The sequence below is a fragment of the Populus alba genome, chromosome 8 (assembly GCF_005239225.2).
Source record: "Populus alba chromosome 8, ASM523922v2, whole genome shotgun sequence".
Taxonomy (NCBI): domain Eukaryota; kingdom Viridiplantae; phylum Streptophyta; class Magnoliopsida; order Malpighiales; family Salicaceae; genus Populus; species Populus alba.
Window position 1 is genome coordinate 6,749,694 of NC_133291.1, and position 17,485 is coordinate 6,767,178.

The window sequence follows — 17,485 nt, forward strand, 5'->3', positions numbered from 1 at the left end:
ACTGAAAACGATGTCGTCTTCAGCCAAACTGCGGCTGCGTATCATAATTGAGTCCCTTTACTTTGTATATTTTCTTTATTAGACCCTTAACTATATATTTGGTCAATTAAGCTGGTGGTGGCTCAGATAAAATGCGATTTCTGATCCTCAGAGTCCCAGGCCATACCGTCAAAAAAAGGTAAAATCGATCGGGACTTTATTAGTTTCTATTGGTAAAAAAAGGCTGGATCAATAGACTCCAATCACATTTAAATCGATGTTGAGGGGTTGGTTTGGGAGTACTCAAAATAAAGGGCTTGGTTTGACCGATTTCGAGATATAATTCTAACGGGCTCCATCGTTCGCTAATTGAGGTCTTACATCACGTGAATGTGTTCTTGAGCCCATTACAGCCATTTGCCATATCTAATCTTCTCTCTCTCTTCCGCTGAGCTGCTCTTCTAAACATGGTCTCTAACCATGTTGTCTGCATTATAGTTGCCTGCAGTGTTTGAGGAGACTAGTGATATTGTTGATCAGTATCTCCAGTCAGACAAGAATCGGTGTGAGTGATTAGTTGAGATGCAAGCGTGCATGTTCAAGTCATTGAACTCTATGTTGTTCGTTTTCACATGGATATATAGCAGGGTTTTTATTTGCAGCAGCTTCATTACATTCTCGTAGTCTGAAGAGAAGCATTGAAAGAAATGCGTAATCTACAAAACAAACATAAATGCGTAATTTAGATGTTTTTAGAGTAGATAAATACGTGCAATGATCTCAAATCCCCTCTGAATGCAAATCGTCACCACAAGACCTTCAAAACTTATCTCATGAAAAAGAGTTAGCCTGAGAGCCTCTTCATGGTTTAAGTCCAACAGACAAAGGATGATAATGATGGACTCACTGAGTTTATTGGGCTCCACCATGGGTTAATCGAGGCCTTCTCGCCTAATGAAGATTCATCAGCCAGTTTTCTAGATCTCTAAATTCTGTAATCGATTTCAGCCTTTACGTGTCACAACGCTTCTCGGTGGATCTTCCACGGTAATAAACCGCTCCTCAAAACATGCTTACAAATATATTGGAATACAAAAAAAGAAACAATCGAAGGGATCAAAGCTGGTAACTTCGGAATTGGGCTATCAAAAAAATCAAGGTTGACAGCACTTCAAACCAAAATTGTTCTGGAAAAGGTATGAAAAATGATGCTCCGGCGAAACGTGGTATCACTTGTTCTAATGATAAAGCCGTTTTAAACAGATATTCTATATTTTGTTGTCCTCCAACACAAGCAAAAGTAAAAAAATTCAAGATTTTTGGTCCTGGTTTGGGTGTTGCTATTATGAATCTGGGCCTAATCGAGGGCTTTATAGAATTATAGTCCAAACCTATATTAAACACCGATTTTTCCCACGATGATAATTAATCACGCAATAATTGTATAACAGGGAGCTCAATGGTGCACTACTCGGGAGCGTCGCAACCGGAGCAGAAATCTACTAATTAAGCCTCCATGGCCAGAGAGGCAAGCAAGCTGTGGGAAGATCATGCATTGCAGTATTGTGATATTGTTTAGTTACTTCCAGAAGTATATGGCTATTTGACTTGCACCCGGTCAATATTAAGCATCCATTAACCTTTGTAATATGCATTGCATTGGCGAGACTTGCCTTATTAAAAGTAGGAGTTAATTATAAATTAGTTCCTCTAATTTATAAAAACAAATTAATTAATCTCTTTATTACGAGAAATTATTTAATAAACCCTTGACAGTTAAATGGTTAATATATATATATATATTAGTTTTAATATTATTGTTCAAGATACCCTTTAATTATCATGCCTAGACAACTATTTATTGGCTAATGTAGATGTTAATGAACATCATTTAAAATATAAGAGTTCAATTACAATATTGTGAAATTGTAAAGCTTAATTACAGTTTTTGTTAAATTATAAAGACTGAACAAAACTTTTGCTAAAAATCCAGCACCCTTCTTCCTCTCATGGTTACTGTCCAAGGCCAAATCACCACCTTTCTAGCCTCAAAACTACTAATAATAATCATTAATTGATCGTATTTCATCCGTCAAACAATACTGCAGTATTTTTTTTTTAAAAATAAAACTCAAATTAAATATAAAAATTATAAATTTTAACTCTTAGACTCGAGATTTTTAAGTCTTAAAACACCTGAATTAAGTGGTGTTTAGATCCAAATTTGATATCAATGAATTTTTGAAGATGGGAAGTTTCATTTAATTGTGGTCCTGCCATTAGTAGCCGATGTTGAAGAATCAATAATTTCTTTCTCTTTTCTCTCTATTTATTTTCGTATTTGATTTTCCTTGATGGCTGTTGTTGTGATGGCAGAGGAAAAAATAGGATGGTGGAGGATGGAGAGGGAGAGATGTGAGGGGAAAATAGGAAAATTACAGTGCTTTTGGTTTACTGAGATAGTTACGTTTCAAAATAGAATAAATTATATTTTCCGTTCCTTTCCTGTATTTAAGAACTCTCCACTGCTATCCCGTTATCTTTGAAAACTCTCAATTTTGCATTTTGATGCTAAATAAACAACAAAAGACTCCATTTTGATCATATTTATATTTTATTTTTTCTGATTTTCCTCTCAAATCCGCTTGAAATGTAATACCATCCAACAAATACACTTAAAAACCTAAAAAACAAATAAGAAGTGGGCTGTTTTCTTATAATACTACTTGGAAGTTAAGAAAGTAATACTGAGATATTATAAATTGGGGTTTTAAAAGTGAAATATTAATGAATCTTTAAAAACCAAAAAGAAATTTACACTTCAAAATCATAAACCACACTAATATAATTATTAAACCCAATCCTACTTAATGGATTGACTTGAAAACTCGGGTGATTCAAGATCTAAATAATATAAATTCAATCTAATATTAAATCAATAAAGAAATTAATCAAATTAAGCTCTGTTAATCTAATCGATCTGAAAAATTTCTTGATAATAAAAAAAATTAATAACATAATTTTTTTGCCTTCATTGAAAAAAACGATTTGCATGGGTGATCTAGAGGTTAGCCGAGAACGTTCACCAAGTCAATCCCCAAATTATATCAAACAATAATACATTCCCCCTTAAAACAAAATTGCATTTTGATTTTCATACTATTCATTGAATCTCTCAGCGGTCGGAAAGAATGTCAAATGTATCAAGCATCTTCTAGTTTGGTTCCGGAGCCGACAGATTAAATGTATCAAATATATTCGATGCCTGTTCTTTCTACACATATTGGCCCTCGAATTGGCATGTCAAAACTCCACTGAGATCGATGGGATTTAACATTATTTGTTGGCCCTCATGTATTATTATCCACGCATGCCTCGGCTTTTCATTATTTCTGTCTCTTCGTTCTTCTTTATCTCCGAGTGAAAACGACATGCCCTATTCCAGGACACATAAATGCATTGCACATGGAACCTGGAATTAGCACCCTATACATTGTTTGTTGTCTAATTTATTATACTATAAGGTTAAAAAGAAATTTGGTCATCTCTCATGTGGGATTTAACAGGTTATAAAGGTCACTTAAAAGAAATTGTCAGTAATTCCTAACGTCCCCATCCTACTGAGGTCCCGTCCCATCGCATTTTTAACCTCTTCTCTGATATTTTTTTTCCTTGTACATAACAACAGCTTGGCATCTTTTGGATCCAATGAGGCTATTTGGGTAAAACGAGGAGCGCAACGGATAAGATTTACTGAGATTGTGATTGGAATGATTGTGTTTTTTAAAATTTAAAATTTTTTATTTGAAATTATTTTTTATTTATTTTAATATGATGATATAAAAGATAAGAATTTAAAAATAAAAAATATATTATTTAGATTTATTTCAAAACAAAAAATAATTTGAAAAGCCTAGATCTTTGCTATGTTTTATTTGTTATTTTTTTATTTTAAATAAAATCAATTGAAGGAAATTTGATCGTTTTATTTCCCTTTCAACTATATATTTTCTTGCCTTCAAGTACCCCCATGATGTCATTTTCCCCCTACTAATTAAGGTTCACTTACGAGAAGTAAAGGTTTTATTTTTTAAATAGGTTTTTAAACGATTGAATCATCTTTAAAGGATAGAATTCCCTTATAATAACAAAAGAAATTCTTTTTCATATCTGAAAATGGATTTAATCCAAAATGATATGCCAAGCAGCAAAAAATACCGGCATTACAATTTCAATATGACTAAAATAGGTTTGAAGATAAATTACCATTAACTAAATTATTTATCCATATTATATTGCGAGTCGGATTAATTTTTTTTTAAAAAAAAATAGAAAAATATTTGAGCATTATTAAAGTTTTTTCAATTAGTTTTGGTTAATTTTTAAATTAATTCAATATTAAAAAATAAAATTATAACAAAACTCGAGTTAACTTTATTAATATGCAGAAATCATAAATCAAAATCCGTAAAATGAGATAAACATATAAAAAATAAAATTATAAAATTAAGTTTTCAATAAATATTTAATATTAAAATAAAAAATAATAATGTTACAATAAAAGTACCTTGTGGGTAAGGTAACAATAATTTCCCCAACTCAATCGGCTTTGAATGGAGCTGATCACTCGTGACAATGCGTTCAAATGGAAACAATGGGAAAATGACAAAAAGATGGTAACAATTATTACCTAAACTCGTATCATGCTCTGTTACGTGTCGTGTGTGTGTACAGGAAGACAACCAAGTTTTTTCATTCACTATATATATAATTAGTTTTGTTCTGAAGACAGTTTTTTGCCATGGAACAAATAAAAGAAGACCAAAGTGCCACATCGCAAACAAACTCTTCCATCTCTGGATAGTGGAGACCATATGGCGCCGAAGCCATCTTTTGCAACTTTTACTTTTCCACCTCTTTACCTTTTGTTTTCTTGGAGTTCAATGGACAAGAGACCCCTCCATGTGCTCCAAGAATACTTTAGCCGAAGTGTGCATTTCTTTAAATTTTATGTCCTTTTCCTTGCTTGGTATTCACATGGTGGCTGGTGCTTGCTTGCCCTCGTAAAAACGATCAAAACACGATAATTTGCAAGGCTGTTCAATTAAAAGGTCTCCTCTGTACTAATCTTAGAATCTCTGCAATCTTTTGTCTCTGTTTCTCACCTGGGCTATCTGGGAAAGTTACCAGCAACAAAACTTCATATATAGGATCTAGCATCGATAAATAACGGTGCCGTTTTCACTCTTTTACACAAGGGTGTCTCTGTTTGATCTTTACATCTTCCCGACGCATTATTTCCAAAGATGGTAACTATCTCCTTCCGACGTTCTGAGATTGTTGTTGAATATATATTTCAAAAGACTGTAAACGTGACTGTTACTTGCTGTAGACGAGCGTGCCTTTATCAAACTCTTGAAAGGGAATATGCAACACTGTGGGTAAATATTTTTTAGAGATCTTTATTTGGATTTAATTCCAATATTTTTATTTATCATTTGTACTCGTTCATGGAGAAATGCACTATATATTAATGCCCTGAAACAGGGATGCTGATGTGAAGTAGCAGCAACGTTTACAAGAATCACACCCCGCGGGCCACATGCAAGTTCACTGTAGATTCCGTGCAGCTAATTTCAACAGACATCCTTGTATTTGCATTGGATCTCGTACACTGAGGCTAGCAAGATTCTTTGTTCTTGAGGGATACAATAGAGAGATAGCTTTGAGATTTAAATTTAAGATATTCTAATGGAAAACTTAAATCGTGAACATTTATTGAAAGCGTCCCCAAATTATTTTAACTTCTTTGTTAATTTTAAATGATCTCGTGACTTCAATTGTTGTCGATACAAAAGGCATTCATCAATTTGACTTTTCTTTCTTTCTTTTAAAAATAACATCTCGAGTTTGAAATCGTTTTTTAATTAATTAATTAATTTCAAGTCTGGGTGTGGTACCTCTCTTTGCAAGAGATGGAAAGCCATCTCTCAGCTGAAAAGTCGAATGATCTTCGATGATCCATCGAGCATTAATTCATCCTTCCCGTGTACGTACCTTTAATTTGATTTTCAGATCAATTATTGGCGATTCGTTAGTTCGAAGATTGCGCATGATTTTTTTGCATTAATTAATTTAATATGTTATCTAGCTAGTTTGATGGACGACAGAGGCTTTTTATCTTCCCCAAGTTTATTGTTTGAATGTCTTGATTGATTAATTTAAAGGTAGCCCTCAGCTCTCAAATCAAAATCATGATAATGGCTTTCCATCGAAAGCACTCAAAAACGATGAAAACTCGCCCTCTAAACTATACAAATCAAACTAGGAAATCAATTATGAAACTTGCCCACTAACTATTCTACACTAAACTAAACATCCTTGATGCTTGTTATGCATAACCTTTCCGTTACAACAATGAACAATAGTGTTAGTTAGCTATTTTATCGGTGTTCATAGCAGGTCGGGTAATTTTATTTTTCAGCAAAAAAAAAAAAGAATATACAGGATTTTCTAATGTATTTTTTGCCATGAAAAAATTCCTAGTAAAAAATGTATATATATGTCTAATTAAATAAACCAGTAATTGTTTGTATTAATAAATGTAAGAAAAACATGTTGTTAATGATAAGTAAAGATTAAATAAAAAAGCTTGGGAGATAGATGTTGACTTTTGATATCACAACATAGATCATGTTTTTTAACTCTATCATAAAAAAATATATAAATACTTCAAAAAAAATTTAAAGATTAAAATAAATTTTAAAAAAATTGTCACAATAAATTCATAGTAAAATATAAAAGCATGAACAATGTTTTTTCGCAGAGTGTTTTACTGTAACATTTAGAGTTTTGCTAATGTCATTAATTTTTTTTTTAAAATCACTTCTTAAATAACTTGATTTGTCAAATCTATAGGATTTGATAATAAAGATCTTATTTGTAAATGTGTTAGTAGTTATTTTTTGAAATATTTTTCACTTAAAACTATAATTTGATAATAATAAAGAGCTGATTTTGTATTATGATAATAATTGTTTCTTAAATAGTTTTTATTTAGAAATGTTTTGAAATAATATATTTTTTATTTTTTTAAAATTTATTTTTTTAACATGAGTACGTTAAAATAATTTTAAAATAAAAAAAAATAAAAAAATTATTTTTTTAAATACACTTTTAAAATATAAAAACACGTGTACTCTAAACAATTAGAATTGTTTTTAATCTTTCGAGTCAACTTGCCACCCCCCAATTAACTAGTGGTGGGATGCTGACAGCCCATCTCTGTTTCATGGGTTTTTTTCCATGACTTCCAGCCACCATAACTTTAATCAATATTATTTAATTATGCAAACAGAAACGTTTTAATTATTTTTCAAAGGAAAAAATGACTTGATGCCATTGTAAAAGGCACATCCTCTTGTTTCTCACGAGTTAACAGAGTTAAATCATTGTAAATGGGACGGGGCTCGTCCAGTCAAACTGAGTGGCTTTTACAGTGGTTAATTCAAAAGGTACAAAGAGGTAATTTTCTCTTTTTAAAAAAAAAAAAAAAAAAAAAACTGTGGATATCCTGGAAGAGTGTGGGTGTAGGAGAGGCTTATAAGGCACATGGGTGCATGTGTACTGCGGTTGTTTGTATGCCTGAACAAAATGAAGCAAAGCATGTGTTCTGAGAAAATCATCACTTTCTGAGACCTATGCAAGCAAAAATAACGTAGGGTAGGGTGTCCTATGTTAACGGTCCTTTTAAACAAAAATTCAATCATCGAAGTCTCTGCACTCTCATTCTCTACCCCCTCAAATCCCAATCCTAACTGATAGTGTGATGAAACACAAGCACCCGTGTGCCTGCCATAGAAAATGATACGCGGTTTTAATGGCAAGAATACTGGCTGTTGTTTTTTAAAATATTATTTTATTTAAAAATATATTTTTAATAATTTAAAAATTATTTGAAGTAAAAAAAAATTATTTAAAAAAATAATAATTTTGAAACGCCAATAAACGGAGCCAGAGACATTGGACACAGGTGTCACCCTGTTATGCCTCCTCAACACTAACCCTCGTGCTAGTCGTTAGATAATTAGGCAATTGGATTACCAAAAATACCTCTTTCAATTGCAAGACCATGGCTACTTACTTCATGTATCTTCAAATTGAGAGTTTTTTTTTTTTTTTTGGTGAAATGGTGCAGTCAATAAAATCTTTTTTCCAAGCTAACACAACCTCTTGGAAAATAATTCTTAAATTAGCATAATTTAATTAGTTGCGTAGCATTAGAAATGTAAATATCACACAAGTATCCTACAATCAAATGTTTTTGTGTCTAACACAAACAGGTGAGCATGTCGTTTTCTTTAGATAATGTGTGTGACTGACCTCCATTTCAAATATAGATTTCATTGATGTCTATGGACTTGTCTCGCCAAGATCTTTCTAATAATACTACAAGTGTTATAATCAGAGTTCCGATTCTTTCCTTCTTTGGTTATTGTGCAAACATACTTCTTATTATCTGTCTACTCGAACACTTACTTGGTCTCTTGATTTTTACATGATTGATATCTTATCTTTATTATTATGATCATTTTATTAGTTGAAATTAATCTTATTTAAGTTGGGCAAAGGATAAAAATATTCTAGGCAAAAAAACTAGTTTATTTTTGGTAATCGCATTAAAAAATAAATACTAATCTCAGTTTAAAAAATTACACAAAAATAACATATGAGATAATCAAAATAATGGAACTAGAGTTAAATAAATATAAAAATTGATGTACCAAGCAAAGAAATAGAGTAACAAAATAGTAATAATAATTTGTTTTTGTACGTGAGATCTCAAGTTGCATGAGTGAGACTTGCACAACTAGTAAAAGGAGTGTGTTTTAGATTTCTAACACAGTTCCATAAAATGTTTCAGTAAAGTAACATATGTTAGGAAAGTATGTGGAAAATAACATAATTTGAACACACCGTTTGTTAAGAATAGTGGTTGAACACAATTGTTATCGGGAATAACATTTGTTCCAGAAAAATATGTCCCTCTCAATTTAATTAACATACATAAAAAGTCAACCCAAAACCTTATAAAAATTCAATGACCAAGAAATGAGATTCAAGATTCAACAGCCACGAAAAAATGGCTCACCAGGAACACACAAGAGTTTCATTTTCAACACATTCAATACCGTTAGAAAAATCTTGACGAGACGAGTCTAACCATGTTTTGAAAGACCACCAAATATGGTTTTAATTTGTTAGTTTTTTTTATGGTTAATTACGATCTCATTTCATTTCGTGTTCTTTTAGTGTGTGGTTGAATTATGTCGTCAATATCTTTCTAACAATATCACATGTCAAAAATAGAGTCATGTGTGTCCCCGATGATCCTTTTTTTTTTTTTCTTCCTCAATTTCTCTCTTCTATCACGTCACATTGTTTCCTCTTTCTTTCTTTAACATTGAATTTTCATAAAATATTTGGTTAAATTTTTTCTAGGTTAATTAATTTGTAAAATAAAAATGTTTTGAAATATTCACTACCAACTACTATTTCAAATAGCTTGGGTGTAGAAAAATATATTATGAGACGGGAACACTATTTCAAATAGCATTTGTGTTGAAAAAAAAAAAAAGAAAAACTCTCAATCATACAAGTAATAATGTCATTTTTGTTTTTCAGATCATGCATGGGAGTAACATTGTTGACTCTATGCAAATAGATTGCCACTCGAGGTAATTTTAATGTCTCTTTTGGTATTTGCATTCGAAACATGAGTTGTGTAAAATTATTTTTTATATATATTTTTAGATTGTTTTTATATATTAATATAAAAAAATTAAAAATTAAAAAAAATATTATTTTAATATAATTACAAAAATAAATTTCAGTATACTCCAACACAAAAGGTGTTGACAACTTTCTTAGGCCTCAGACAACCATGGTGGCCTAGGGATTTGCTCTAATCTCTTTCCATCACAAGTGAAAAGAAAGACATGCTTTCAGATTTTTCACCGTTTAGTCGGAATACGCATCAGCGGACTCCATTTGGATATGACAGTTCATGTTATTCTTACCCAGTAAGACACCAAGGACTGTTGTGTATTTTACACCTCAAATGCCTATACCAAATCCATAACATCCTAATAAAATCTGACCGTAGTTCCTGAAGCCAGGGAGGAAAATAGAATCCCATATGCCAACTCTTTCTTCACGCATTATCAAGGACGAATTCTACTGCACTAGCTAGTTATTATAATCAATTAACATTTCTTGAGGATTCAAAACAAAGAAATTAAGAAACTGTTTTTTTCCAAAAAAAAGAAGAGGAAAGACGAGTATCTAACGGAGCTAGAAGAAAAAATATATATGGGAAAAAAACAGAACACGACATCTGTCATTACAAGCCTATCAGGAGCTCATCGGCTCCAAGGAAGAGCCGGCTCCGGAGGAAGAGCGAGAAAGCAGCTCAGCTATAGCAGACATGGCTTTAACTTGCATCTCCAGAGCAGCAATATAATCCGTAGCTTCTTCCAAGATAATAGGCAATGGTTGTTTCCGGCAACCGGGAACTAATCGGCCAAGAACACGAACTTTTCTTTGAACAGCCGGCAAACCCTTCCCCTTCAGCCTCAAAACACTCACTTTATGCTTCCTCGACGACCGGCTATTACTCGCAGTTGTAACTACAGTAGATCCTGAAGAAGACGAAGACGAAGACGCAAGTCTCTGTCGCTTATGTTGCTGTTTCCGAAATTTGAGTTTGATCCGGTTAGTCAGAATGGCCCGGCTCCATCTCGTTTTACCTTTAGCAGCAAAAGCTAAAGCTCGATCAGCAACCTCTCTAACGGCTCGACCTTGACGCGGAGCTGATGAAGATGAGGGGTTGAGATTGACTTGGCTTAAGGCTTGGATAAGTTTGGATGAGTAGATTTGTTGTTGTGCTTCTGTTTTCCATTTGGCGTGGCTCTGCGAGTTTTGGTTCTGTTTTGATTGGTGCTGTTGCAACAGGGATTTCTTCTTCTTTTTCCTTCTTGTTCGATCCGTGTTGATGTTGGCGTTCGTATTCACTGCTGCTACTGACGTTGTTGTCGTCGATGATGCCATCATCATCACCAATCCTTTCACTGTTGTGTCTTGGTGGTGATAAGATATAGTCTATCAAAATCCAGTTTTTCTGTCAACTCATCCCTCCTTTCTGTTTCTGATTCAAAAGGACAAAAGAAATTAGATTCATGTAGAAAAGAGGGAGAATTCCGGGATCAGATTCACGAAAATTAAGGGGGGAAATTAGACTTTATTAGCGACGGATTAATTAACAATAAGAACAGGTTTGATGCTAATAATGAAGTGCTTAGGATAAGATTGAGTTGTTAAGAAAAGCAAGATTCAAGATTGAATGCAAGCAAGAATCATGGAACTCACAGACTAAGGATAAGACCGACTGTTACCTTCCAGTGAGAGAGGGGAGGGATCGATCTTGAGGTTTCAACAACAGCACGGATGGAGCTATCAATGATAAATATATCGAGTATTTACGAAAAGAACGGAGGATTTTAGCGAGGCCGAGAGAGAGAGGAGGGAGGGAGGGAGGGGGGCCTGTGTGTTAAAGGAGAAATAGAGAAAACGGTGGTGGAGAGGGTTATAAAGGAATAAAGAGACCAAAAGGCAGCACAGTACGCGTTTCATTTAATTAAAAGTGAAAAACCCACATTGATTAATGATGCTTTTCTTCTTCAGTTTTGACGGACCGGGGGGGGGCCCTTCTATCTTTTCGGCCTGTCTAAGGATTTTACAATCTTGGCCCATTACCCCTACTTTAGGTCTATTATTGTGTAGGGTCCAGCCCCTACACCACCCAGACCCTCTGTCCTATAACCTGCCTCCTTGTTTCCCAAGACAAATTTGTTGCGGGGAAGCACAATCGAAGAGCTGCTGCTGCTGCCTTACATTCTTCTTGGATGACGATATTGCCCTTCTCGTATTGTGAAATTGTACAATATTTAACGAACTTTATGGCACCCACATCATATTTCCAATCTTCGCTCCGTTTTCCTGTCCTTTTTATTTTTGTCACACCAATTGCAATTCATAGCAGTGCACTCCATGTGCCGTAATACATGGGGGTGCTGCCAAAGTTTAGTATGTTGTACCCTTGGTTTTCGGAATGGGTATTTGTTAAAATAATTTTTTGTTTAAAAATATATTAAAATAATAATATTTTAGTTTTTATAAATTATTTTTTATATCAACACATTAAAATAATTTAAAAATATAAAAAAATTAATTTTAAAAATATTTAATTTTCATGAAACACAATTTTATACACTCTTTGGTTTTTCAAATGGTATACGGGATGGATGAAAGGTATTTAGTATATAAAAGAGAAATCTTTTTTAATATTTAACATGATTTTAGTTAAAATCAAAGCTTCTCGAGTCAAATTGATTAGGACAGAAAGTGGCAGGGTGAGGATAAAATAATTCTTATCAATAACAAACGCCTGAGGACAGTTTTATATTCTAAGGATACATTGCGGTCACAAGATTTTAATTTATTTTTTCCAATTTCGAAATATCATTGAAAGAAGAAGAAGAAGAAGAAGAAGAAGAAGAAGGATTGCTATAATGAGAACCCCGTTCACCACCAGTAAGATGGAGTTACGAAGTTGACTAGTTGACAATTTCAAACCAGATATTGGATGTTGGGAACGGTTGCAGAATACAGAGAAGCAGAGGACCAGTAGTAAGATAGCATGGGCTGATAATGTTTCAATGAATGATTGGGAGTATGTTGGCTTCCACTAATTTGACTCGAGCATGGGTCCCTCGCAAAAAAAATATTGGTTTTCATTCCGTGCAATGATTAATGGAGGTGATGATCCAGAAAAGGAAGTCGTAAACAATGAAAAAAATGCATGTGCGATGTGGGTTGTTCCTCTGGCACTTTGCTCTCTCTCCCCTTTGTTTTGTATTTGTTGGAGGAGGTTTGGAGTTTTGCTCCTCGGTGAGGTGTGGGACAGTTATGCTCCACATTTCCAGCACCCACCTCCCCAGCTTTTTCTGCAGAAAAGTTTATTATTTGAAGGGATCCATGATGGGTTCTTCTGTATTTTATCACAGTAATTGCTTTCCTTTCTTTTGACACTCTCTGGGTTTATGCACAGAATCGTCCAAAGAGTTGTAGAACTGGACAGACCTTCATATGATTTCCAGTTCCGGCATCGCTGCCCTGCAATAATAGAGTGCTTGATGATTCCCCGACCTTGCATCGCGTCTCAGTGATGAAAACAACAGGCACATGTCAAGCCAAGTGATGGGCTTTCATGTCATTAGCCACTCGCTCCTAAGAACCACCAGCAGATCAAGGTTGTCTTCACAGTAGAAATTATCAGGTTAATCTCCCGTCCAAAAAGGGGCTGGTTTTGAGCCGGAATAGCAAGAATTGCGGCGGCGAGCTTGGCATAAAGAAAACAATGTCTGGATCCTTGTATCATCATGGGTCGTTAATTTATCCCAGAATGCTAATCATGAAACCAATCCTCGTTCTCACCAAAAATCATGGTACCATGTGTCTGTCTGTCGACCCCCCTTGAGCACATATGCAGTGGGAAACGAAAACCTTGAAAATACGTTCCTGAGATTTTAAAATATTAGTATGCATCATGGCGTGCCAGAGAGACTGCCTCCTTCGTATGAGACACGATAAAACATCAAGCACCAAAAAGGATATAGCAATAAACAGCACCATAAAAGTAAGGTAATTATTGCTTGTGGAATTCCCATTAATTACCAGATCAGATGCATGTAGTTGATGATGGTGGAAGATCACCGATTCGAACTAAAAGGATCACATAAATGCAGAAGGTTTGCTAACAGAGAATCGCTCACCTGTGTGTGCTGTAAATTTGTGATCCGATGCGTCCCTAACGTGCTTGACAGTTGACATTTTGCAGGGCAAAAGTATCAAGATCTTGATGTATTTTCAATATCAAATCACATTCAAATACATTGCCCGACATGCTTTGGTGATGGAATCCAAAATCCATCTGAATTAGTTTCTTGTTCGTTCACGCATGCATAGATACATAATAATAATAATAATAATAATAATAATAATGTGTTTTGCTGCGAATAAAATATAGGTCATCTTTTGCTTGTGCCTATCTTGAAACGACGGAGCAAAAGCAGAGATGATAATAAAAGGGTTTTCAACGTAACTGGCATATATTCTGAGATTAGGTGACCAAATGTACCATTTTCGCGTGAGAGTTTAGCTCTCAACAGCCCAAGTCAAGGAGCTTAAGAGTGTGAGCACTGTTGCGTCGATTGAATTTCACTGCGATGGAGAAAAATAATTAAGATGTTTAAAAAATATATATATTCCTAAAATCTGGCTCGGGACCATCTATTATTTAACGCTACAGTCGGAGAGACCAAAACCATTTTCACAGGACCACGAATATGCCCTTGCTCGATGACTAGACAGGATACCAGCAGGAGATGCCAGTGGATGGATGGAAGGGACACGTCGAATGATTATCACAAAGGCTCGCTCCAATAACTTGAATTTTCTTTTTGATTATACTTAACCATTTCTTTAAGTACAATTTGCTCTATAAAAATATATAATTTATTCCTATTCCACAAACTTTTCAAGTAGAATAGGTGGTGGATTACACCAGTTTCTTTGCCTTTAAGTACAGCTAGCTAAAAGAAGCTTCACCATTCTCTATAAACTAATAAAACTTTCATTGATTGCCACCGAATCATCGCCACTCACGCCCTTGCCCGGCCCTCCAAAGTGGCCCTCTTCTTCGTCTCTTCGTCCCTTGCCTGGCATGAAACCGCCACTGAAAATAAAATAAAGAGCTCACCACCCGAAATCAAGTGAAGGCACGATCATTTGTGAAAGTCCAGTTGTAACCATGGGTCTCTAGCTCCTCCAACTAACTTACGATCAAATTGTCAAATTAGATGCCTCGTTGTCTCCTCGTAAAGACTGAAAAGAAAACGATTCACTGTCCAATTAACTTGTGATCTAATTGTCAAATTATTTATGAGGTGTCTTTATCTAAGATTCTTTCGAACCACTTTCGTTAAAGATGTGATGCGCGTCGGGATTGTAGACATGAATGAAAATTGTGATAGTTACAAAAAAACAATCTTCTGAAGTTTGATCATGTTTTTATTTTTTCTTTAGTTTGAGAAATTATATTTTATGTCTTGAATTTGATACACATTAACATTTTATAGTTTTAAAAAAATAATAAAAATTATTTAATTATTTACGGGACCTGTTATTATTGTTCGTTTAATATTTAAAAAGCCTTGTAATACTAGAATTATATCTTTATCATAAAAAAAACAAATGACTTAGTAATCAATATTTCATCCCTTCTATGCTTTTTATCAAACACTTCACTTGCATAATGCAAACCATATTCTATCTACAATTGTGAGTGTAAGGGGCAAACCACCACATTATCCGACTATAGTTCTTGCAAGCTCAAGAATTTCAGGACGAACACAAGAGTTTGATCTCCTTTTTTTTATTTTTCTGAAACAAATCCCAAGCCTTCACAATTTTGATGGAAGTGAAACTCTTAAAAGTTAAAACCAAAAAACCTTAAAAGTTAAAACGTCTCGTATCTTTGTCAACCTTCGTTCTCTCGAAGTTTTTGTCTGCCTAAAAGACACAACCATGCCAATGATCGAGTACTCACAGATACAAGAATGGAAGTCAGGATTTCCAATACACACTGTATCTGAAGCACCACTGTTACTCTCAAAATGAACCTCGTAATCCCTTGTTGGTCTACTTATCTTCAACTTAATCCTTGAATCACTGACACATCTCTTTTACATCTCCTGCCTTTTCTCCTCCTCTTCTAAACCCACCACCCTGTCTTTCTCTCACAAAATTTGTCTTAAACAAATAAATTGAAAAACATTCTAACAAATTTAATATTAAAGGTTAAAATTTATATAAATAAATTAAATATACGAGACTGGTATACAGCCATAAAGAAAAAAAAAAACACATAATTAAGTTTTGTAAGGGTAACTCCTGTAATTTTACCACACCCTTAAATATTTAATAAATTAATTATCATGCTAAGAAGCAGAAAATAATTCAAATTAAGCTTTGAAAACTAGTGACGGTGTTGTCTTGGTGCAATTCAATGCGACCACAGTGAACCAAATTACAATTGTGTCCCTACCTTTCATTCTGTGATTTAAAAATAATCTTCAGACTTGCAAAGGTTGACCGATCTACTCCATGCTGTTCTCTTGATCCGGAGCCATTCAACTAGCAGTAAGATTTCCTCGCGACAAGTTACATCCTAAGACTTTCCTTAGACGGCATGCTGATTAGCTATTTGAACATAACTTTCTTGTTTTGTCTTACTTAAACTCACAGAGGCCCCTCCATTTATTTCTTCCTCGTTCCCTTCCAACGAGAAAACTTTTCGAGTGGCCAAAGATCATGCATATATCAACAGCGATTACTGACACATCCAATGGTTGCTATCATTACTCGGACTGTCCGCACAGCTGGTAACCTCAAAAGTAAATTTGTTTGTTCTGTCTTCCTATAGACAATTGCCGATGTCAAGATCGCCGCCGCCTCCTACGAAGTAAAATCTACGAGGCTTTAAAGATGAATCCCTCCACCGCTGACTAATATCATTATCAACCCTTGGTTGGAAACCACGTTCTTCCAAAGTGGATAGTCTGATTGGAAGCTGACTAGATGACAAAAGCGTCTTCCCTCGACAAGATCAGCTAGTAGATTAAACAGCATAGCTGGAAATCGTTCTACACGAGGATGGGACATGCTCGCTCGTAGATTTGCTAGAATTTTGCGCTAAGAGGAGTCCTAAACTAATTATACGATTTTAAGGCATTTAAATGCTTCCAAATTTAGGGGGTATACTTAATATAGAATTTAATTGTAAGTATTTCTTAGGGTGGTTTGGGCACAAGAAATGGTTTTATCCTTTGGCATTAGGAATGGATCATTCACGGACACCAAGCAACATCAGTCATGCCAACTACTGGCTCGGCTGGGCTTCCTCAAATTATTACTAGATGGATAAAAAAAACACCCATGTGGCTGTCATGCTCAGGGCGGTGAGACGAGATGGCAAACCAGGAAAAAGTGGAAACAGGAATCTCACGTTAGAATTGTGTTTCTAATTTTGATATATCGGCATCAGGACGGAAGAGGGCAGTACCTAATGACGTTGATTTTCAACATCATCGAGCTACGGGCTATCAACTAGGCCCAAGCAAATCAAAATAACATCGGCAATGGCTTTCTATCTATGTGGAGTAGATGAACAGAGCACCTATATCATAAGAAAAAAAGTCGTGCACCTATCATTTTAAGGAATTGATGTGGTAGAAATAGAACCACGACAGGAGAGCGTGCCACCATACCATCTAAAAGGAAGTGATATGATGAGTTTTTAAAATTCATTTCAAGGGAGGTGCTCAGA

The 17,485-nt window shown here is 34.5% G+C and overlaps 1 protein-coding gene across 3 annotated transcripts; it reads right to left on the minus strand.

Annotated features, from left to right (window-relative positions):
- Nucleotides 1–10,231: 10,231 nt before the first annotated feature.
- LOC118062506 (transcription factor bHLH148) lies at nt 10,232–11,670 on the minus strand. 3 transcript variants are annotated; one of them, XM_035076290.2, is made up of 2 exons: nt 11,433–11,670; nt 10,232–11,179 (listed from the first exon to the last, which is right to left on the minus strand). In XM_035076290.2, exon 2 carries the CDS (start codon nt 11,092–11,094, stop codon nt 10,393–10,395), a length of 702 nt encoding a protein of 233 aa, XP_034932181.1. In that variant the 5' UTR covers nt 11,095–11,179; nt 11,433–11,670; the 3' UTR covers nt 10,232–10,392. The 3 variants fall into 3 exon arrangements, with proteins under 3 accessions (XP_034932181.1, XP_034932182.1, XP_034932180.1); XM_035076291.2 differs by having other exon boundaries at nt 10,232–11,185; nt 11,407–11,670; XM_035076289.2 differs by having other exon boundaries at nt 10,232–11,185; nt 11,433–11,669.
- Between the last annotated feature and the right edge of the window lie 5,815 nt (nt 11,671–17,485).